Source organism: Prionailurus bengalensis, chromosome B4, assembly GCF_016509475.1.
Source record: "Prionailurus bengalensis isolate Pbe53 chromosome B4, Fcat_Pben_1.1_paternal_pri, whole genome shotgun sequence".
Classification (NCBI taxonomy): Eukaryota; Metazoa; Chordata; class Mammalia; order Carnivora; family Felidae; genus Prionailurus; species Prionailurus bengalensis.
In genome coordinates this window covers 110214616-110237957 of record NC_057358.1, presented here as the reverse complement: position 1 = coordinate 110237957, position 23342 = coordinate 110214616, and the positions used below count along the sequence as shown (strand labels likewise).

The 23342-nt window shown below is 34.1% G+C and overlaps 1 protein-coding gene across 6 annotated transcripts in view; it reads left to right on the top strand.

Moving 5' to 3' along the window:
* CB4H12orf50 (chromosome B4 C12orf50 homolog) overlaps positions 1 to 23342 on the top strand; it is a 47476-nt gene that overhangs the window by 16545 nt on the left and 7589 nt on the right. For all 6 annotated transcript variants that reach the window (XM_043561969.1, XM_043561971.1, XM_043561970.1 and 3 more), the window contains 5 exons: positions 17796 to 17954; positions 18404 to 18481; positions 18563 to 18673; positions 20583 to 20693; positions 21899 to 22006. In XM_043561969.1, the coding sequence (XP_043417904.1) occupies positions 17796 to 17954; positions 18404 to 18481; positions 18563 to 18673; positions 20583 to 20693; positions 21899 to 22006 (567 nt within the window). The remainder of the gene's footprint in view (positions 1 to 17795; positions 17955 to 18403; positions 18482 to 18562; positions 18674 to 20582; positions 20694 to 21898; positions 22007 to 23342) is intronic.

Genomic DNA, 23342 nt, shown 5'->3' with positions numbered 1-23342 from the left:
ATTGACATTTTGACAATATTTATTCTTCCAATCCATGAGCAGGGAATGTCTTTCCATTTCTTTATATCTTCTTCAATTACCTTCATAAGCTTTCTATAGTTTTCAGCATACAGATCTTTTACATCTTTGGTTAGATTTATTCCTAGATATTTTATGCTTCTTGGTGCAATTGTGAATGGGATCAGTTTCTTTATTTGTCTTTCTGTTGCTTCATTGTTAGTGTATAAGAATGCAACTGATTTCTGTACATTGATTTTGTATCCTGCAACTTTGCTGAATTCCTGTATCAGTTCTAGCAGACTTTTGGTGGAGTCTATCGGATTTTCCATGTATAATATCATGTCATCTGCAAAAAGCGAAAGCTTGACTTCATCTTTGCCAATCTTGATGCCTTTGATTTCCTTTTGGTGTCTGATTGCTGATGCTAGAACTTCCAACACTATGTTAAACAACAGCGGTGAGAGTGGGCATCCTTGTCGTGTTCCTGATCTCAGGGAAAAAGCTCTCAGTTTTTCCCCATTGAGGATGATGTTAGCTGTGGGCTTTTCATAAATGGCTTTTATGATCTTTAAGTATGTTCCTTCTATCCCGACTTTCTCAAGGTTTTTATTAAGAAAGGGTGCTGGATTTTGTCAAAGGCCTTTTCTGCATCGATTGACAGGATCATATGGTTCTTCTCTTTTTTTTTTTTTTGTTAATGTGATGTATCACGTTGATTGATTTGCGAATGTTGAACCAGCCCTGCATCCCAGGAATGAATCCCGCTTGATCATGGTGAATAATTCCTTTTATATGCCGTTGAATTCGATTTGCTAGTATCTTATTGAGAATTTTTGCATCCATATTCATCAGGGATATTGGCCTGTAGTTCTCTTTTTTTGCTGGGTCTCTGTCTGGTTTAGGAATCAAAGTAATACTGGCTTCATAGAATGAGTCTGGAAGTTTTCCTTCCCTTTCTATTTCTTGGAATAGCTTGAGAAGGATAGGTATTATCTCTGCTTTAAACGTCTGGTAGAACTCCCCTGGGAAGCCATCTGGTCCTGGACTCTTATTTGTTGGGAGATTTTTGATAACCGATTCAATTCCTTCGCTGGTAATGGTCTGTTCAAGCTTTCTCTTTCCTCCTGATTGAGTTTTGGAAGAGTGTGGGTGTTCAGGAATTTGTCCATTTCTTCCAGGTTGTCCAATTTGTTGGCATATAATTTTTCATAGTATTCCCTGATAATTGTTTGTATCTCTGAGGGATTGGTTGTAATAATTCCATTTTCATTCATGATTTTATCTATTTGGGTCATCTCCCTTTTCTTTTTGAGAAGCCTGGCTAGAGGTTTGTCAATTTTGTTTATTTTTTCAAAAAACCAACTCTTGGTTTCGTTGATCTGCTCCACCGTTTTTTTAGATTCTATATTGTTTATTTCTGCTCTGATCTTTATTATTTCTCTTCTTCTGCTGGGTTTAGGCTGCCTTTACTGTTCTGCTTCTAGTTCCTTTAGGTGTGCTGTTAGATTTTGTATTTGGGATTTTTCTTGTTTCTTGAGATAGGCCTGGATTGCAATGTATTTTCCTCTCAGGACTGCCTTCGCTGCGTCCCAAAGCATTTGGATTGTTGTATTTTCATTTTCGTTTGTTTCCATATATTTTTTAATTTCTTCTCTAATTGCCTGGTTGACCCACTCATTCGTTAGTAGGGTGTTCTTTAACCTCCATGCTTTTGGAGGTTTTCCAGACTTGTTCCTGTGGTTGATTTCAAGCTTCATAGCATTGTGGTCTGAAAGTATGCATGGTATAATTTCAATTCTTGTAAACTTATGAAAGGCTGTTTTGTGACCCAGTATGTGATCTATCTTGGAGAATGTTCCATGTGCACTCGAGAAGAAAGTATATTCTGTTGCTTTGGGATGCAGAGTTCTGAATATATCTGTCAAGTCCATCTGATCCAATGTCTCATTCAGGGCCCTTGTTTCTTTATTGACCGTGTGTCTAGATGATCTATCCATTTCTGTAAGTGGAGTGTTAAAGTCCCCTGCAATTACCACATTCTTATCAATAAGGTTGCTTCTGTTTATGAGTAATTGTTTTATATATTTGGGGGCTCCGGTATTTGGCGCATAGACATTTATAATTGTTAGCTCTTCCTGATGGATAGACCCTGTAATTATTATATAATGCCCTTCTTCATCTCTTGTTACAGCCTTTAATTTAAAGTCTGGTTTGTCTGATATAAGTATGGCTACTCCAGCTGTCTTTTGGCTTCCAGTGGCATGATAAATAGTTCTCCATCCCCTCACTCTCAATCTAAAGGTGTCCTCATATCTAAAATGAGTCTCTTGTAGACAGCAAATAGATGGGTCTTGTTTTTTTATCCATTCTGATACCCTATGTCTTTTGGTTGGCGCATTTAATCCATTTACATTCAGTGTTGTTATAGAAAGATACGGGTTTAGAGTCATTGTGATGTCTGTATGTTTTATGCTTGTAGTGATGTCTCTGGGACTTTGTCTCACAGGATCCCCCTTAGGATCTCTTGTAGGGCTGGTTTAGTGGTGACAAATTCCTTCAGTGTTTGTTTGTTGGGAAGACCTTTATCTCTCCTTCTATTCTAAATGACAGACTTGCTGGATAAAGGATTCTCGGCTGCATATTTTTTCTGTTTAGCACACCGAAGATCTCGTGCCAATCCTTTCTGGCCTGCCAAGTTTCAAAAGAGAGATCAGTCACGAGTCTTATAGGTCTCCCTTTATATGTGAGGGCATGTTTATCCCTTGCTGCTTTCAGAATTTTCTCTTTATCCTTGTATTTTGCCAGTTTCACTATGATATGTTGTGCAGAAGATCGATTCAAGTTACGTCTAAAGGGAGTTCTCTGTGCCTCTTGGATTTCAATGCCTTTTTCCTTCCCCAGTTCAGGGAAGTTCTTAGCTATAATTTCTTCAAGTACCCCTTCAGCAGCTTTCCCTCTCTCTTCCTCCTCTGGGATACCAATTATGCGTATACTATTTCTTTTTAGTGTATCACTTAGTTCTCTAATTTTCCCCTCATACTCTGGATTTTTTTATCTGTCTTTCTCTCAGCTTCCTCTTTTTTCATAACTTTATCTTCTAGTTCACCTATTCTCTCCTCTGCCTCTTCAATCCGAGCTGTCGTCGTTTCCATTTTGTTTTGCATTTCGTTTAAAGCGCTTTTCAGCTCCTCGTGACTGTTCCTTAGTCCCTTGATCTCTGTAGCAAGAGATTCTCTGCTGTCCTCTATACTGTTTTCAAGCCCAGCGACTAATTTTATGACTATTATTCTAAATTCACTTTCTGTTATATTATTTAAATCCTTTTTGATCAGTTCATTAGCTGTTGTTATTTCCTGGAGATTCTTCTGAGGGGAATTCTTCCGTTTGGTCATTTTGGATAGTCCCTGGAGTGGTGAGGACCTGCAGGGCACTTCCCCTGTGCTGTGGTGTATAACTGGAGTTGGTGTGCGTGGCCACAGTCAGTCCTGATATCTGCCCCCAGCCCACCGCTGGGGCCACAGTCAGACTGGTGTGTGCCTTCTCTTCCCCTCTCCTAGGGGCGGGATTCACTGTGGGGTGGCGTGGCCCGTCTGGGCTACTTGCACACTGCCAGGCTTGTGATGCTGGGGATCTGGCATAGTAGCTGGGGTGGGTAGGCAAGGTGCACAGGGGCAGGAGGGGCAGGCTTAGCTCGCTTCTCCTTAGGTGATCCACTTCAGGAGGGGCCCCTCTTCCGTGAGCCTCTCGTCTGCGCTTGGCTCCGGAGACTCCGTTCTGCTAGTCTTCTGGTGGTTTTCTGGGTTATTTAGGCAGGTGTAGGTGGAATCTAAGTGATCAGCAGGACGTGCGGTGAGCCCAGCGTCCTCCTACTCCGCCATCTTCTTCCCCTCTCTGGGTCAGCATTTCTAACAAGCTGTCAGGTTCCCAGGACAATGTGTTGAATAGTGTAGCGTTATAGTTGTTTTTGTTTTTTTCAATCCAGGATCCAATTAGGCACCATTTATTGCAATTAGTTGTCATGTCTTTTTAATATCTACATGATTTTTTTTCTTTCATTTGACATTTTAAAGAGTTCAGGCTGGTTGCTTTGCAGAATATCCATTTATTTATTTATTTTTAAACAAAAATAATTTGTTTTATTTGTTTTAATTTTTTGTTTAAACAAAAATAATTGTTTTATTTGTTTTAATTTTTTTTTTAATTTTTTTTTTTAATTTATTTTGGAGAGACAGAGAGAGAGAGTGCGAGTAAAGGAGGGGCAGAGAGAGAGGGAGACAGAGGATCCAAAACAGACTCTGTGCTGAGAGCAGAGAGTGCCATGTGGGGCTTGAACTCACGAATCAACCATGAGATCATGACCTGAGCTGAAGTTGGATGTTTAACTGACTGAGACACCCAGACACCCCCAGAATATATTTTAAATGGGAATTTTTTTGTTTGTTTTATCCTACTTAGATTTAGATTAAACATTTTTGGCAAGAATATTGCAAAGAAGATGAATCAATATATTTTAAAAACTATACAGATGTTTCTAATGCCCTAATCAAATCATTCCATGAGGTTTTTCCTAAAGAATTATGAAAAGTAAAGAAAAAAATTGAAAAGCCTCTACTCTGGGAGTTATACAAAAAAATAATCATCTTTTTTACTCTTTCAAGCAAAGGGAAGGATAGTACCCAATTCCCAAAGAATATGAATAAAAACAACTTATTTGTCTAAAAATAACTGAATTATTCAAGCAAAAGATTCTTATAATCTACCTGATTTGCCTTTGTATTTGTGTTCTAGTTATGGAAGGAATTTATAGCAGGGAATATTGCATTATGATGACAGCATGCATGACATCTGAGTGAAAGGAATTGAATTTGTTTTGAAAATAGATTAAGCACAGAAAGTAGTTGTTCATTTTTGAAATGTCTGGCCATGACACAGTGGTCTATCATATATACTAAACGAGATTCTGTAGGTTGAAAACCACTGATGTCCTGTTTAATGTTTAAAAACTTATTCTCCTCCCTGTTCCCACTCTGCCAAAAATAAAAACAAAAGCAAAACAAAAGGCAGAATTTGCTTATTTCCATAGAGCAAATATTCTTACCATCGATGATTTCAAGTTACCAATGTAACATCTATCAGCTTGCAAAATAACAATCAGTTCTCATTTGCTGATCTGAATCTACTCTAGTACACCACTGATTTTAAAAAGACAAACCCACCTTCATCAGATTTGAGGGAAAACTGGAAATTATTGGCTCATGTACCTGAAGAGATTAAGGACAGAGCTGAACTTAGACCCAGATGTATCTAGGGCTTCCTTTGCCAACCCTTGGCTCTGGGCTTGTTGCCATTCTCCGCATACTAGAGTTGCCCCCAGAAGCCCAAAGATGGAGAACCCTGAGTCAGACTGGATTAAAATCTCATTTTGCCACATACTTCCCACCATAACCTTGGGCAGCTTAATATCTCTGTGGCCTAGTTTCTTCATCTGTATAGTAGAGATAGTAATAATACCTATATCATGGGGTTGGTTTAGATATTTAATGAATTAATACCTAATAGTTCAGAAGAATCTCTGGCAACGAGTAAACACTCATTATTGTCATCATTACCATTGTCATTCCAAAGTAAACTCTGAAGGAAGAAATCTTTTTCAAGTTAAAGCCTTAACACTGAGCCTCATCTAATGATGTGGGAAACATATTCATCCCTGGTAATTGTTCAGGCCAAGGGAATAGCTAATCCTTGGGTCTAGGATGTCATTGTCACTCAAATTAAAGGAATTGAAGATGGGGAAAAGGTGATTCCCTGAAGGAAAACTAATGTCTTTTGCCTAAAATGAGGGAAGGAGTGACTACAAAAACAGTGATGTTACTACATGATATAAAAAAAGTATGTCTTTTTCCAAAGAGTTAGATGAAATCGATCTGATCACACCAAAATTGATTTTAGTGGTATGAAACCATGCTATAGGTAGAAAAATCAAGGTGATGAAAATGATCTATTTGTGTAAATTCATGGAAAGTACATTACAGTACTTCTTTAAAATGCAAATCCCATGGGAAAGTTACTGTAAAACAACAAAGATATACTAATATGTATCAAAACTGTTAGTACACCATTGTTTTAACCACTATAAAGAGGGAAAATTTAACTGTCTAAATGGAATTTTTTTTTTGTTTTTGCATTACTTGATTACCAACTAATTCACCTGAATTATTTTATTCCATAATTTAACTGGGTAGTTTCTTGTCACCAAAATTGCTGTTTTTCCTATACTGTAACTTTCTCCTTCTGATGTATATTTTAATACACTCAATGGCAAGGTTATCATGAACATTGGTCTTTATTTTTGATGAACTATTCCTTAAAACATTTTTGATTAAACTTATCATAAATTTAAATAGTTGCAAAAGTTCCAACATTTTATCAATACTGACATTTAAAAATGAAAATCGATATACTCTTGTAAATACATCAGATGACATTTGAATTGCCATATGATTTGATACTCATCATATACTTTAAAAATATAAGAACAATAATCTCAATCAAAATTCAAACGAGTCCTAAAATTTATGTAGAACTGCAAAGAGACCAAGAACAGTGAAGACTGCTTGAAGAACAACATAATGATAGCACTTGTTCAACCATATTTCAAGGCCTATAAAGTGATACAGATTAGAATAGTGTTGTATTAGCCGAGGGCTAACCAAACTGACAAATGGGATAGAATAAGAAGCTGGAGATCCCTGCAGAGATGGATACTTGATTTGTAACAGATGGCATGGCTGATCAATGGGTAAAGGATGATCTTTTCAGTTAATGAGTTAAGGGTGGACTACTCTGACACCATACATAAAAATTAATTCTAGGTAAATTATAGACCAAAATGTAAAAGGCCAATCTTTAAAGGTTTCAGAAGGTAATAAACACACAGAAAGTATTAGCTATTAAAGAAATGATGAATAAATTTGGGTGCATTAAAATTAAAATCTGTATTCACCAAAAACACCATAAAAGAATGAAAAGATAAGCCATAGAATGGGAGAAAATATGTGCAGCATATGCTGTTACATGACTTCCATAAAAGACTTTAACTCAATTGTTTGAAGAAAAATCAAGACAGAGAACCTGATGGAACAGGTTTCTCTGTAGGCATTATTGGCATTCTGGCCTAGATGGTTCTTTGGTGTGGTGGGGGTGAGGTGAGGTTGGGGGCGTGGGGGTAGGGACTATGCTATGCATTATGGGATTAGCAGCATTTTTGGCTCATACCCATGAGATGCCAACAAAAAGTACACTCAGCCATTGCCAAATGTTCCCTAGGGGAAGGAATAAAATCATCCCCAGCCGAGAACCACTGTGGTAGAAGAATTAGCAGAAAGCATAAACAAGATTTTGAAAAAAATAGGAAATCCGAAAGTCAACCAACAAATGAAAATGTGATCAATGTATTAGTAATCAAAGAAATGAAAAAGGAAATCACTTTGAGATATCAAGTTACACTCATTGTATTGGCAAAAAATTTTAAATCTACCAACTGTTGGTAAAACAAAGAGCACTGGGAATTCTTGGGCACTGTAGTTAGTATAAACTGAAACAAGCACTTTGGAAACAGTCTAGAATGATCTCGAGGAAAAGTTATACATAACTTAGTCCAAGTAACTCCACTTTCGGAGCATATATCCTAAAAAATATTAATTCCCATGTGCATCCAGATATATGTAAAAGAATGTTCACAGCAGTATTTTTTTGTAATGCCTGAAGGCTAGAAATAACATAAATGTTCAATAATAGTGGGATATATAAAGAGATTGTGGTACATTCATTCAATGGATACCATACAGTAATGAAAATTAATAAAAGAAATATGCAAGCAAGGATACATCTCACAGTTATAATGTTGAGTGGTGGAAGACAGAAAAAAAGAGTGCATACTCTTGAATTCCATTGATAAAATGGAACATATTTATAAAATTAAACTTTATTTTTAGAAATACATACTTAGTAGTGAAACTATAAGAAAAATCACAAAGTGATTATTATAAATCACGATGAACATACCTAGTGTGGGTAATGGAGAAGGAAAGTAATATGAACTGGAGAGGACACAAAGGGGGCTGTTATTTCTTGACTTAAGCATTGGCTTTGTGATGTTTATTACATTACACATTTTATGATTTGTGCACTGTTCTAGATATGTATTATATTTGACAGTTTTCAAAAGGTGATAAATACTTCAAAAATTTCTTCAAAAATTAAAAAAATCTTTCCTTCTCCTAAAACTATTATTTTCATTTTCTTCCTTCACATTTTTATCCTAATCTAATATTTTTATGCTTGAGTTTTATTGAGCACCTATGAAATTTAAGTATAATAAAAATGCATATATAAATTGAAATCTAAATTTTTGTTTTATTTTCTATGACAGCAAGTCTCTACACTATGGATCCTCATAATCATTAACACATATTTAAAATAAATTTCTTTAGGGTTGTTATTATTACAATTATTATTAATACATAATTTGTAAACAGCATAATTACATTGCACACTTTGATAAATTATTGCACATAAAAATAGACTTTTATTGGAAAATTATCTATTAATGAGATAATGATCAAAATTATTCTCATCTGTTTATGAAATAAAAAGGCATATAGCTAAAAGCCAATATCCAGCACTAGCATGTTATTCTAATTCTACCAAGAGAGTTAGGAGATAGTTAATATTTTATAAGCTGAAATAAAGTGAGGACTGATTTTAATAAGAACAATTCATAATATTATTTGATAAAATGGGTCTTAACTACCTCATGGAACAACACTCAGTTAGAAGAAAGTCATTTCAAAATATTTTTTACCCATTGGTTTTATCTAAGATATCATGAGTAATTTGGCAACCCTGTAAATAATTACACCGGAATTTAAAAAAAAAAATTATGATTCTAAGGTAACTTTCAAAAATGCATCGTAAAGGGTTCCATGGATCTACTCCCTAGTAAGGCAACAACAGTTGATGAAAATTATATTAAACAAAAAGTAATGTGTCTGGAAATTGTCCTAAAGACATATAGCGAGTTTATTTATTCAAGAAATCTGTTAAATATCAGTAAGAACAGCAAGTCTGGTATTCAAATCACCACCCACTCCTCTTTCCATTCCTCAGTTCACTGTGGCAGAAGTTCTACACCAGGTGGTTCAACCAAGAACACAGGGGGTACTCTGCCTCCAGCTCCCTGCTGAGGACTATGGTATCTTCCTAGGAGGAGCAGGCTGCTACCATTTCTCATACTCCCTCACTCACAGCTTCATGTTGAAAGAGCTCTATTTTTCAGGCTGAGAGTTCTGGGTCTTCTATCCAGCCCCACTCATGGGGCAGTTCTATTACAGAGGTAGCAGGCTTAAAATAATAAGCCCCAAATTACCCAATTGCAAGAAGGGACAAACCAAAAATATCAGAGGCTATACCCCTACCTAGTGCCTGCTTATAAAGCAGGGGTGTCATTCCAAGAGAAGTGAGTGCCTGTCCCTGTTCCCAATAGTGGCACTAAGGTTTTGCTTAGGCAGGAGAGGTAGGCTGTAAGAGCAGAGAGCTCTGAGGCTCTCCAAAAGAGATCTGAATTTATCTGGAACAGAACAGAGCACGGGAAAGTTTATAATTATGACACTCTGAAAAACAATGGCGAGTTTGGGGGTAAGAAATGATGAAGAGACTGGTAGCTCTATGAGAGCAACAAGCTAAACTGTAAACCAGATTTGACCAAAGACAACCAAGGAAAGAGTTAAGAAGAGCTCTCCTGGGATTGGAACAAACTTGAAAGACTGGACTCAAAGACTACCTCTGCAAAGGGATCAGAACTTAAGTGAATCGAATGGTGAAGCAGATTATGCCTGAGTGCACTAGTGAAAATAATAGAGCAATCAACCATTAAGGAATGGAGTCTGACAGCTGTCAGAGATACCAACAGAGGTAGATAGCTTAACAGAGAAACCAAGGAAAGAGACAAAGAGAGTCCTGATAAAACCATTGTCATTCCCGGATCACCGTGGATATGTCAAGGCTGCATCCTCTGAGGAGTGACATCAAGGGCTATATAGAGTGGTAGAAAATAGGTTTTGCTAAAATAGTTTGACCAAATCACTAAAATATTAAAAATCAAACAACAACAAACCCTTGGCTAGGGTTGAGAAATCAAGATCCAGAGTTGCTACAATATATTGTCCAAACTGTCCAGTTTTAAGAAAACTATAAAAAATGTATAAGACATGGAAAGATGCAGGAAAGTGTAACTCACACATAGGAAAAAAATGTAGGAAACAAAATGCCTTGAGAGGGCTAAGATGTTAGAGTTAGTAGATATAATTTAAGCAGTTATAATATTTTCAAAATTCTACAGAAAATAGATATTGTGCTTAAAGATATTAAGGTAGGTATAATGATAATGTCTCAATAGAGAATATCAATAAATAGATGCAAACTATGAATAGAAATGAAATTGAAATTCTAGAGTTGCATAGTATAACAATTGAAATGAAAAAAAATATTAGAAGGGCTCAACATATTTTAGCTGACAGAACAATCAGGAAACTTAAAGAGATTATACAGTCTGAAAAAGAGAGAGAAAACAGAAATAATGGTTGAAAACTCCTCAAATTTAATGAGAAATATTAATCTACATATTCAAGAAGCTCAACAAATTCTAAGTAGAATAAGCCCAAGGATATCTGCATCCAGACACATTGCAGTTAAAATGTTAAATGTCAAAAACAAAAACAAATTTTTGAAAACAACAAAGTAAACATAATTTGTCACATATAAAATAACCCCAGTAAGATTCAGACACACTGTAGTCCATAAGGCAGTAGAAGGACACAAAGTACTAAAAGAAGAAAAAATATATATGCATATGTATATAATTGTATTTTTGAGCCCATAACATTTAGAAATGTAATATATTTGTCAATAAGAGCATAACGGAGGCAGGTGGGAGAAAATCTATTTAATAGTATGGAAATGATACCAGGTGGTAACTCAAATACATAGAAATAAATGAAGATAATCAGAAATTATAAATAAGGGGCACCTGGGTGGCTGAATTGGTTAAACGTTCAACTCTTAAGCTCATGATTCATGAGTTTGAGCCCTGCATCAGGCTGCGTGCTGACAGCATGGAGCCTGTTTGGGATTCTGTATTTCTCCCCCTCTCTCTGACCCTCCCCTGCTTGCACACACTCTCCCTCAAAAAAATAAACATTAAAAAAATTATATAAAAAAGAAATGAGAAATAAAAAAGTTAATATGACAAACCCTATAGATATATATTTTCTCTTCCTTTTCCTTGAAGCTCCTTTAAAAGATACCAATTTAGGGGTCCCTGGGTAGCTCAGTCAGTTGAGCATCTGATTCTTGATTTTGGCTCAGGTCATGATCTCACCAGTTTCATGAGTTCAAGCCCATCAGGCTCTGTGCTGTTAGCCTGGGATTATCCCTCTCCCTCTGTCCCTCTCCTGATTGCACTCTCTGTCTTCCTCAAAAATAAATAATAAATAAAAAACCTTTTAAAAGATACAAATTTAAGCAAAGTAAATAATTATAACAATGTGTTTTTGGGTTTGCAACACATATAGATGTAATATAACAACAATAGCACAAATTGGGAAGGGGGAAAAAGGAATAGAGCTATATAGGAATAACCTTATTAGTTTTAGCTGAAATTAAATAATATAAATCTGTGATTTATACACAGGTGATTATGGTGAGTTAGGAAGTATATGGTAAGCTCTAGAGCAACTCCCAAGAAGATACCTTTAAAAATAGGGAAAACTCATAAAAATAATCAAAATATTGCACTAAAAAATACTCACTCACTGCAAAAGAAAGCAGTGGATGAAGAGAGGAATAAAAAAGCAAACAGGAAGTAAAATGACAGATAAATATCCAATATATCATTAATAGCATTGAATATGATTGGGTAAAAATACAGAAAAACAGCAGACACTGTCAGATTAAAAATAAATATTCAACTATATGTTATCTACAGGAGACACATTTTAGGTTCAAAAACTCAAGTTGAAAGTGAGAGGATGAAAAAGATGTACTATGCAAACAATTATAAACAACAAGGAAATAGAAGACTTGAACAACTATAAAACAACACAACTGAATATATCTGTAGAACGTTCTTTGCAACAATAGCAGAATACATATATTTCTCAAGTGCAAATGGAACAATCTCCAGGATAAAGTATATATTAGGCCATAAAACAAAGCTCAATAAATTTGAAATTGTAGAAATCATACAATGTCTGTTCTCCAAACAATGGAATTAGAAATTAATAGGAGAAAAAAATAATGGTAAATTCACAAATATGTAGAAATTAAACAACACACCTGCAAACAACCAAGAAATTACATGGAAAATTATAAGAGAATTACAAGGAAAATTAGCCAATGCTTTGAAATGAATGAAAATGAAGAAACAGCATACTAAAACTCACGAGATGCATCTAAAGCAGTACTTAGAAGAAATGTTACAGTTGTAATGCCTACATTTAACAATATGATCTCAGGGGTGCCTGGGTGGCTGGGTTGAGTGTCCAACATTGGTTCAGGTCATGATCTCATGGTTAGTGAGTTTGAGTCCTGCGCGAGGCCCTGCGCTGATAATGCAGAGCCTGAGCCTGCTTCACATTCTATTCTCTCTCTGCCACTCCCCTACTTGTGTGTGCACTCTCTCTTTCTCAAAAAGAAATATAAAAATTTTAGTAAAAAAATGAAAATATGATCTCAAATTAATAACTTGATTTTACATTGTAAGACTCTGGAAAAAGGAACAAAGTAAACCTAAAGCAAACAGAAGGAAGAAAATAATACAGAGTAAAGCAGAAATAATGAAATAGTAAAAAAATTGACAGAGAACATCAATGAAAGCAGTGATAAGATCAAGGAAATTGAAACTCTAGCTAGACTAACCAAGAAAAAAAGAAGACTGAAATGACTAAAGACTGAAATGAAAAAGGGGACATACTACCAATCTTACAGAAATAATAAAGATTAGAAGGGAATACTATGAACAAATATTATTTTACAACTAATGAAATGGACAACTTTCTAGGAAGATACAAACTACCAAAACTGACTTCAGAAAATAAAAATTGAAAATCTGAACAGACCTATAATAAGGAGATAGAATAAGCACTTAAAAATCTTCCTACAAATAAAAACTCAGGTTCATATGGCTTTACTATTCAATTATACCAAAAATTTGAAGAAAAATTAATAACCAACTCTACACACTCTTCCAAAAATATAGAAGATGGGGGACTATTTTCCAACTCATTTTATGAGGCTGGTATTTACTCTTATTTTAAAACCAGACTAAGACATCACAGGTAAATTACAGACCAATATTCCTGGTGAATAGAGAGACAAAAATATTTAATAAAATTATAGAAAATGAAATCCACCAACATTTAAAAAAGGATTATATTCCATGACCAAATGAGATTCATCCCAGAAGTTCAAGGTTGGTTTAACTTTTAAAAATCAATTACTGTAATACACCACATTGATAGAATAAAGAGGAAAAAACATGATCATAATGAAGAAAGTGCATTTAACAAAACCCAAAACTCTTTTGTGACTAAAAAATAAAGAAATAAAACACTAGCCAAACTAGGAATAGAAGGATACTTACTCAACCTGCTAAAGGATATATGAAAAATCTTCAACTAACATCATACTTAATGGTGAAAGACTGAAAGCATTTCCCCTAAGATCAAGAACAATCACGTTCATTCTTGGCATTGACATTTAAGCCAAGGATGTTCATCCTTGTCACTTGTATTCAAGCCAGAGGAATTGGGCAATGATAACAAATAAAAGGCAATTAGCTTGGGAAAAAAAGAAATGAAATTATCTCTATATATGGCATTATCTTTTATTTTAAAAATTCTAGAAATCATTAAAAAACTATTAGAACTAATAAATTCACCAAGGTTACAGGGTAAAAGACTAATATATGATAATTGGTTAGATTTCTATTTATTAGCAAGGAACACATAATTAAACGAAAATTAAAGGAAAATTAAAGGAAAAAATTAAAGGAAAAAAGCAATTACACATAATAGCATCAAAAAGAATAAAATATTTAGGAATTAATTTAGCACAAGAAGTACAAATATTACACTCAATAGAAAGAATAGCTCATGTTCATACATTGGCTATATTGTTATCATAGTAATTCTCCTCAAATTGATCTATAGTTTCAATGTCACCCTTGTCAAAATCCCAAATGACTTTGAAGAATTGACAAGCTGATTCTAAAATGTATATGGAAATTCAAGGGACCAAGATAGCAAAAACAATCTTGAAAATGAAGAACAAAGCTATAGAGCTCAGTGTTAATAATTTCAAAATCTAGACATTATTACAAAGCTATAGTAATCAAAACCACCTGATACTGGCATAAAAATAGGTATATAGATATAGATCAATGGGATAGAACTGAGAGACCAGAAATAAACCTTTATATCAATCAACCTAAGGTCAATTGGTTTTTGACAAGGATACATAGATCATTCAATGGGGAGAAAGAGTATTTTCAACAAAGGGTGTTAGGGCAACCGGATAGCCACATAAAGTTATTTTGTACTTCTTCCTCACACCTTACACAAAAAAATTAACTCAAAATAGATGAAAAAAACTAAAGAGCTAATGTTATAAAACTCTTATAAGGAACCTTAGGTTATGCAAAGCCTTCTGAGAGACACCAGAAGGGCAAGAAACCAAATGAGAAGTGGATTAGATTTTATCAAAATTAGAAACTTTTGTGTTTCAAAGAATACCATGAAGAAAATGAACAGACAACCCACAGCATGGGAGAAATATCTGCAAATCCTATATCTGACAAGGGGCTTGTATCCAGAATATATAAAGAACTCTTGTAACCCAATAATATAAACATAATCCTATGAAAAATATGGGCAAGGAATCTGAAGACATTTCTCAGAGATTTACAAATGGCCAATAAACTCATGAAAGATGTTCATCATGTATCATCAACCATTAGATAAATGTAAATTGAAACCACAATGAGCTACCACTTCACACCCATCAAGATGGTTTAATCAAAAACATATAGTAAGTGTTAACAAGGATGTGAAGAATTTGGAATCTTCATACATTGCAGGAAGGCATGTAAAATGGTACAATTGTTTTGGAAAACATTCTGGCAGCTCCTCAACATATTAAACAGAGTCAGCATGTTTCCCAGTGATTCCACTTCTAGGTATATATCCAAGAGATGTGAAAACATATGTCCACATGAAAACTTGTACACAAATGTTCATACCTACATTATAACAGCCAAAGCAGTGGAAATAACCCACGTATCCACCTTCAGATGAATGGATAAATTGTGGTATATGTCTACAGTGGAATATTATTTGTATAAAAAAGGAATACAGTATTATTACAGGTGACAGCATGACTAAACCTTGAAAACACTATGGTAAGTGGAAGATGTCATGTACAAAAGACCACATATTGTATGATTCCACTCACATGAAATATGTAGAATAGGCAAATTCATAGAAACAAGGTATGTCAGTGCTTGTGTAGAGGTATGGGTGTTCGAAAGACATGAAGAGTAACTGCTAATGGGAATAGGTTTCTTCTTTGGAGTGATGTCCTAAAATTAAGGCAATGGTTGCACAACTCTGTAAATACACTAAAAACTATTGAACTGTATATTTATATTGGTGACATGTATGGTATATGAATTACATCTCAATGAAACTTCTAAAAATGTGGCTCTAAAATTTACTGTTTAGAATGTTCAGTGAAGCTTTTCTTTGCAGCTAATTACAAGTCTTGGGAATATATATTGAGAATAGCTAAAAAGCTTTATTTAAAGCCATGTTTTTCCTTCAGAGTTTTTACCAGTGCTTTCCTTCCATTGATGTCAAGAGACTTTCCCTTCAAGAGTTATATATTATATAACATTAGTCCAGAAATGGGAGAGGCAGAATTTTTCAACAAAAATTCTTAACTGCTGCCATACTCTACCATGCATTTGAATTTAGAATGTTCCAAAATGGACACTAGTAGCACTTTTTCTAATACTTTGTGTATTCATTTTCTGTTACTGCTGTAACAAATTACCATCAACCAAGTGGCTTTAACAACCCATTTGATATCTTGTAGATCTATACTCTAGAAATTCCACGAAGACTTTCTGATTAAAATTAAGCTGTCTCCAGGGAAGCATTTCTTTTAAAGACTCTGGGAGAGAACCTCTTTCCTTGCCTTTTCCAGTTTCTATAGGCCTTCTGTATTCCATGGTTCATGTCCTCCTTCTTCCATCTTCAATGAAAGTCAAGTCCTTCTGACACTGCATCACTTGACATAGTTTCCATTGTCACATCTCTTTTCCCGGCTCTCTTTCTCTGCATCTCTCTTCCATTTGTAAAGATCCTTTTGATGACTTTGAGCCCACCTGGATAATTCAGGGCAAAAAATCTGCCAATTTTAAGGTCACCTGATTATGTCTTAATTCTACCTGCAGCCTCAATACCTCTCTCATATAACTTAATACATACACAAGGTCTAGGGATTAGGACATGGACATCTTGGGGGGGGGGTATTATTTTGCCTACCACATCATGATTTTCTCCTAGTAGAAATGTATACAAATTAAGGTAATGGAGAAAGCCCTATGGGTTTATGGTAGTTTGGTTTATCACTAATGGAGGATTTCTCTTTTGAGCATGTGCTATAGTAAATTCTGGCATGAGTGAAGGGTAGGCCTTTATCTTGTACAGTGGAGGAAAGGATATTGTGAACTTAAGTCTGTTCTTAGGCAAACCAACTTTAGGGGAAATATAAATATGGGAGTTGAGGATCTGGAATTGTATTCCTTGCTTTCAAATAATTGGGATATGGCATACCCACTTAAAGACTTTCTATAATCTAGAACCCTAGTTAGATGATCATTCATTTGGGGCAGTGGTTTCCAAATTTGGCTGATTTCATAATTACCTGAGACTTTTAAAAAATAAAATTAGATTTCCAGGCTTTAATCTAGACCTGCTAAATCAGAAGTTCAGAAAGCAGAGACTTAAAAGATGTTTTGAATAATTTCTTTAGTTGATTCTGGTAATTAGCCAAATTTGATAATCACTCATTTAGAAAACAAAGGGGGTTGAATTGATGATGAAAGAAGATTCATATGTTCACCAGCTTTTTCTAGTAATTGCTTGTTAGTTTTGAAGGTTATAGAACATTTAAATATGACCTAGAACTTTGGACAGTCTGACCAATGTGTAGCCAATAGAGGAATGTGAAAGTTTCACTCTTTCTCACTTCCAAGTAATCATGCAGCCACCGAAAACTAGAACAATTGGATTATTCCTGTTTTGCTGTATATACTCTGCCATTATAAGCTATGCCATATTTGAATCTGCTTTCATTAATTTGTTGTAATTAGTTAAGTTATTCTTATTCACATATATAGTGTAAGAATACAGTGATACTTATGATTACTATGCATTTATACCAAAAGTGTGATATACCAAGTCATGGTTATAATTCCTATCTAAAATCTATGAATTGGCATATTTTCTGCACTTTACAGGCAAAATGTTGATCTTTTTTAGTTTGATAACCTTTCCAGAAATAAGACGAGATACCTCTTAACAAAATGCATAATAAATCAGGAGGTAACTGTTGATCATTAGACATGTATATAATATAGATCTTAAAAGGACAGAAATTTTGTATTTTCTCTGTAGATATCACACCACAGAAAGAAACTCAGGAAGGAATTCCACCCCTGACCCAGAGTCAGGAACCCCTGAAAACTCAGGAGAATATATCACGACCCATTCATCATCCTCTAGTTTTAAAAACTAACTTTGAGGAAGAAGAGGAGGAAGGAGATGAACAAAATGGTTAGTAAGGCTTTTCTCAGATTTACAATGAGCATTCAAAACCCTATCATGTTTTTTCATTTATTTTTTAACTGTTAGAGGTTTATAATGAATAAATAGGGCAGAATTTGGTAAGAAAATAGCTTCAATTTTATTAAGTATATTAAATTCATTATGTTCTAATTTGTTCTATGTCTATATATGATCATTTGGATTGGAGAGTTTTTGTTGTATGATGGCTGGGAGATAGACCTCATTTAAATAGGGACAGTTGCTTACACTGATTTTTCTAATATGTGAAATATGGCAATTTGAGACATTTGCTAGTATGCAAATTACTGATTTTAAAAAATTTCAAAAAGTCCCACCTGTGAGAGCAATATTTGGGATTCTTAATTCTGATTTGTATATTTTCGTACCATTTGGCTTTGGGACAATTTAATTAAAAAAGATGTACATATATCCTATAGATGCATCTAGTTTATGGACAAAGACTCCTGAAGAAATTGAAGAAAAAAGAGCAATAAAGGAGATGTGTTATAAATCTGGTAAGAAATCAAACATTTGTGGATTTTCTAATGTTTGATGTGACAAATATACTAACCACTAGCTTTCTCATGGGAGATTAGGTGAATACTACAGATTTCATACTCCAGATATTTCATCACCAAAAAGCATAGCCTCTACAGCAGACAAAGAGTTAGAAAAGCCTTTGGAAAATGGCAGTGAATTGCAAGAAGGTAAGGCATGAAAAGACAGCATTTCAAGGTGATGTATAAGAGATACTTGGTGTGATAGGCTGTGAATTATTTAGTAAGATGTACACTAGAGCTAATGATAAATAATACATCAGAATTGAGAGAGAGAAGGAAATGCTTTTATCAGATGACCTAAATTTAGTATGAAAAGCTGCTATTAATTATGCTTTCCCAGAGGAGGTGCAGAATGAAAAGACTACATAAACACATGGGGGAATTACACCCTCGATGCAGTAATTCTATAAATAAGTTGCTTTTACCATCTTTTTTTTCTTTGCAAATCACTCTCCCTGTGAAGTAGGCGCTATTTTCCTCTGTGAATAGAAAGGACAACCTAGCCCTAGGACAAAAGGGAGATCACAGGATGACGTTAGTGGCAGAACAAGGATACATTTGTGCATTGAATGAGTGCCTTATGTGTACCAGGCAATTTCAGAGGCAATGCAGCTGGATTATTCCAAGGCTGGACCTTTCGTGGATCTTATGCTTTGGTGAATCTGATTTCAGTGTTGGTAAACAATTTGCCCTTAAAGGCAAGATAAGAAGAACATTATTTTCTGGATGTAAAACCAGAAGCTCAGAGAAAATCCATGGGTGTTACGAGTTTATATGGTTTTCCTGCCATGAGGATGAGATGAAAGGCAAGTTTTGCTGAAGTAGGAGATTTGAATCCTCTCCTCTCACTAAAAGTAAAAAAATGATAATTGGGAAAATCTCCCAGGATCAAGACAAGGGTAGGATAAAGTAGAGGATAAAGAGTAAAATGCCTGCCAGTCAAGTACATATGTGGTAAACTATTTAAACATATGGCAGTAGGTGGCAGCAACATACCATTAGATGTTAGATGTTAAAATGATAGGAAAGACTTAACTGATAGGCGAGCACCACATCTAGAGAAGGGCACATTGCCCGCATTACCTGGACAAGAAAGCAAAACCAATAATACAAGTCAGCAATGAATATAAAAACAGTAGTTTACCATTAGGGATTAAAGATAATTACATGTACTTTTGCCTTAAATTGTGGTTTTAAAAGCCTTTTATATTTAAATAATTTCAGTTAAATCATGAATAACCTTCACCAGATTTTCCCAAATATTAGCGTTTTACACATTTGATTTTTCACTCTTCCTTTCTCTAAATATATACATTGTTATTTTTTCTAAACTGTTAGTGTAAGAGTAGGCTGCAGATATGATGCTCCTGCAGAACTCTTACATAACTTTAGTATAACCATCAAAAGCAGGAAATTACCACTGATCTGATATTATTTACAGAATTTTAAACAACCCGCTGTGCCATCCATGTCCTTTATGGTAAAATGAACTTTTTTTTTTCTGGTTTAGAATCCAATACAGAATCACATGGCGCATTAGATTATCATGTTTCTCTTTATTCTGCTTTTAATAGCTTATTTTAGTAAAAAATTATCCAGAGATGTATAAGAAAAATTCTAAGAATTATTTAATTATCACAGTATAATTACCATTTGTCAGTGGTAGACTCTAATGCTTTTTACTCAATTCGTTCATGATGAATAGGTATAATCAAAAGAAATCTTATAAAATTCACTATATGAAGAACAGAGCGAATAAGTTAAATATATTATACATACATAGTAATGTTAGATTGTTTAAATTTTTAAATTGCCATTTAATAAATAATACATATAGGAAAACAAACTTGCTTGCTATTTTCTTGATAATTATAAAATATGCTTAAAATTCATACATTTATAAATTTATTGTTCATCATATCACTATGCAAACAATAATTGCACTAACTTTTAGGCTTTTTACTATCATCATGAATTTTATGTAAGTACCTAATGGCTCCTGGGGTGATTTTCTATTTTTTTTCTTTTTTTTTCTTATTTTTACTTAATTTTTTAGGGGATGGTCTTACAGTTCCAACAAAATTTAGCCTATTTGAAAGGCAAGGTGAGATAAAAGCATCATTGGATAGGAAACCAAGGACTGACATTGCTGCTTTTGAAAATGGAGGTGAGTTAATTTATAACTGGTTGATTCTGAATATATCACCATATAATAAATGAGTCAAATTTCCTCTCTCATAACCAATTTTGTTTTTTCAAAATCTTTTTGACATTTCTATTGTTGGCTTTGGGTAAGACAGTTGAGGCCTGGAAATGTATATAATTAATTGCTATATATGAATCCTTATTAGTAGAATGTCTGACACATGAGGTGCACTCTGTGAATATTTGTAGAATAAACTATTTTATGTTTAAACAATTGAATGGCTAGATGAATGAGACATGTTTATAAAATTGACAGATGTCTAGAAGTTAATATGCTGGATCAATGAGCCAAGTTTAAACAAGGTAAAGTCAAGCTGTGATAAACATAGTCTTGCATTTAAGTTCAAGACATTAATGGTAGATTTTCTTCAAGTCGGGAAAGACTCGACATGATACAGATTGTGAAGAAAAAAATAAGTGTTTTTTTGTTGTCCACAAGGTTTAAAAATTATTCAGTAATTGGTGATTGCTACCAAATAGCTCAGGTAAACTCACATTGAATTATTAGGAGTAGTATAGGAAGATCATTAAATGTGATAAGTCATTTAAAGTACTCAGTGGAGTGTCTGATACATAGAAGAATGCTGCATAAATGTCAATTATTATTATACCAGTTCCACTGATTTCTGTACAGGGTAGTCCATATTTGTGTGTCATTTTTTAAAAAGGCTACTTGAAACAAATATTTTATGTTACAAAAGTGTAACTTGTATGGTGAAGAATCTGGAAATTAAGTATATAACATTTAAAACAATTATGGATGTTTATCTTGGAAAATGGAAGAACTTTAAGGAACAGAAAAATTGCTTTCGTATATCTGAAGATGTTATATTGAAGATAAATTATATTTATTCTGAGTACCTCTAAAGGGTGGTACAGGGTAGAAATAAAGATTTCCATATGTTAAAGGAAAATTAATTTTGTTGACTATGTGAATTTTTTTTGCAATTATCTGTATGTAAGTGTATATACTGTATATTCATATACATATATATGCACATGTATTAATTTAAACATATATGATATATATAGAGATGTGGGTGGTATCACTAAGAAGTGTTTAAACAAAACTGGCAAAGGTATATTGTAGAGGATAATCCTGTATTGGAAGATAGTGTTTTACAACTTTCTGCCATCATAGCCACTGACAGTAAGGTATTGTCATAGGAGGTGACTGTTATGTTCCACAGAGGATCATATTCCTTGGAGTAGATGAAAAGGAAGCTGTAACTGAAGAGAAAGAAATTACCGTGTCAAAATGTTCAAATACTAAAGGTAATGAACCATCCTATAGTTTTAATCCGTTCATAATTTGGATTGAGAAATGTAAATATAAAGCTTGACACTTGAAACCAATATAAGAGGCAAGGTCATAAATTAAAATATACACTAAATCCAGTGATTCGGAGTCAAGAGCCTTAAGGTTTCAGTCCTGGTCTGTCCCTAAGTGTTTGACCACGAGACTTCATCTCTTTTAGCTTCAGTCTCCTTATCTGAAATATTGGCCTGTTGGACTACATAATTTCTAGGAGTCTTGCTAGATCTCCAGTTATTGGTTCTTTTAAATGGTAAAACCAAGTCCTTTTTAGTTTCTTTTTCCAACTTCAAATACTCCGTGTGATTGAATTTTCTTAAAAAGCTTTGTTTGTGAACACTGTGAAGAGTATTAATTTCATGATGACTTCTATGACTTCCTCATTTTGTAATTATTACCAACTATCGTCTGTGAATAATCAAGAGCTATAATAAAATCATAGTTTGTACTTCATAGTTTTGTACTCCCCTTACCATGGTTAGCAGCCCCAGCTAGTACCTCTCTGCTGGGCAGCTCTCTTAGTCACAGACTAAAAGTTTAGCTGTCCTGTAATTAGAGGGCTTTACATATTCTGCATCCAAATGTTAAACAATTTCATCTACTGTTTTGCCCACCCTTAAATAAACATTTTCAAGAATAGGTTAAGGCACTTGTGATCAAATAATTCTTATGGGAAATGATATGTAAATCTTTTCTTCTCACTCAAAGATGGAAACCTTTTGCTGAATCAATCAAAAAAACAAAAAAATTCTAACTACAGTAATAACCGTTGCCACTCTTCACATGTGGCTGTTTAAATTTAAACTAAAATGAAATTTTTAAAAATTCAGCTCTTCAGTTGCATTAGCCATATTCCAAGTGCTCAGTATCTACATATGACTAGTGGCTATCATTTTGTACAGTACAGACTGAGAAAATTTCCATCATTGTATAAGGCTCTGTTAGACAGTCCTGCTCCAAAGCATAGAACACACGAAAGTTGTTCCACTTAAAGTATTTCTGGAACCTATTTTTAAATCAGCACATTTGATTTAAAATTGATAACCTTCTGATTGTTTCTTATGAAATTATTAAAAATATTGCCACAAATATATTATTTATATATTGAAGATAATGTCTGTATATCAGATATTTAATGTTTTGTTAGTGACAAATTTTGGGGACTCAATGTATTGGTTAGGGAATTTCAGTGTTGTAAAAATTAATATATATATTTTAAAGAGGTATACCCATCATTGAAAAGTAAAATACCAACTGAAACCTTCTTTTGCTAATATTGATATTTTATTTTTTTAA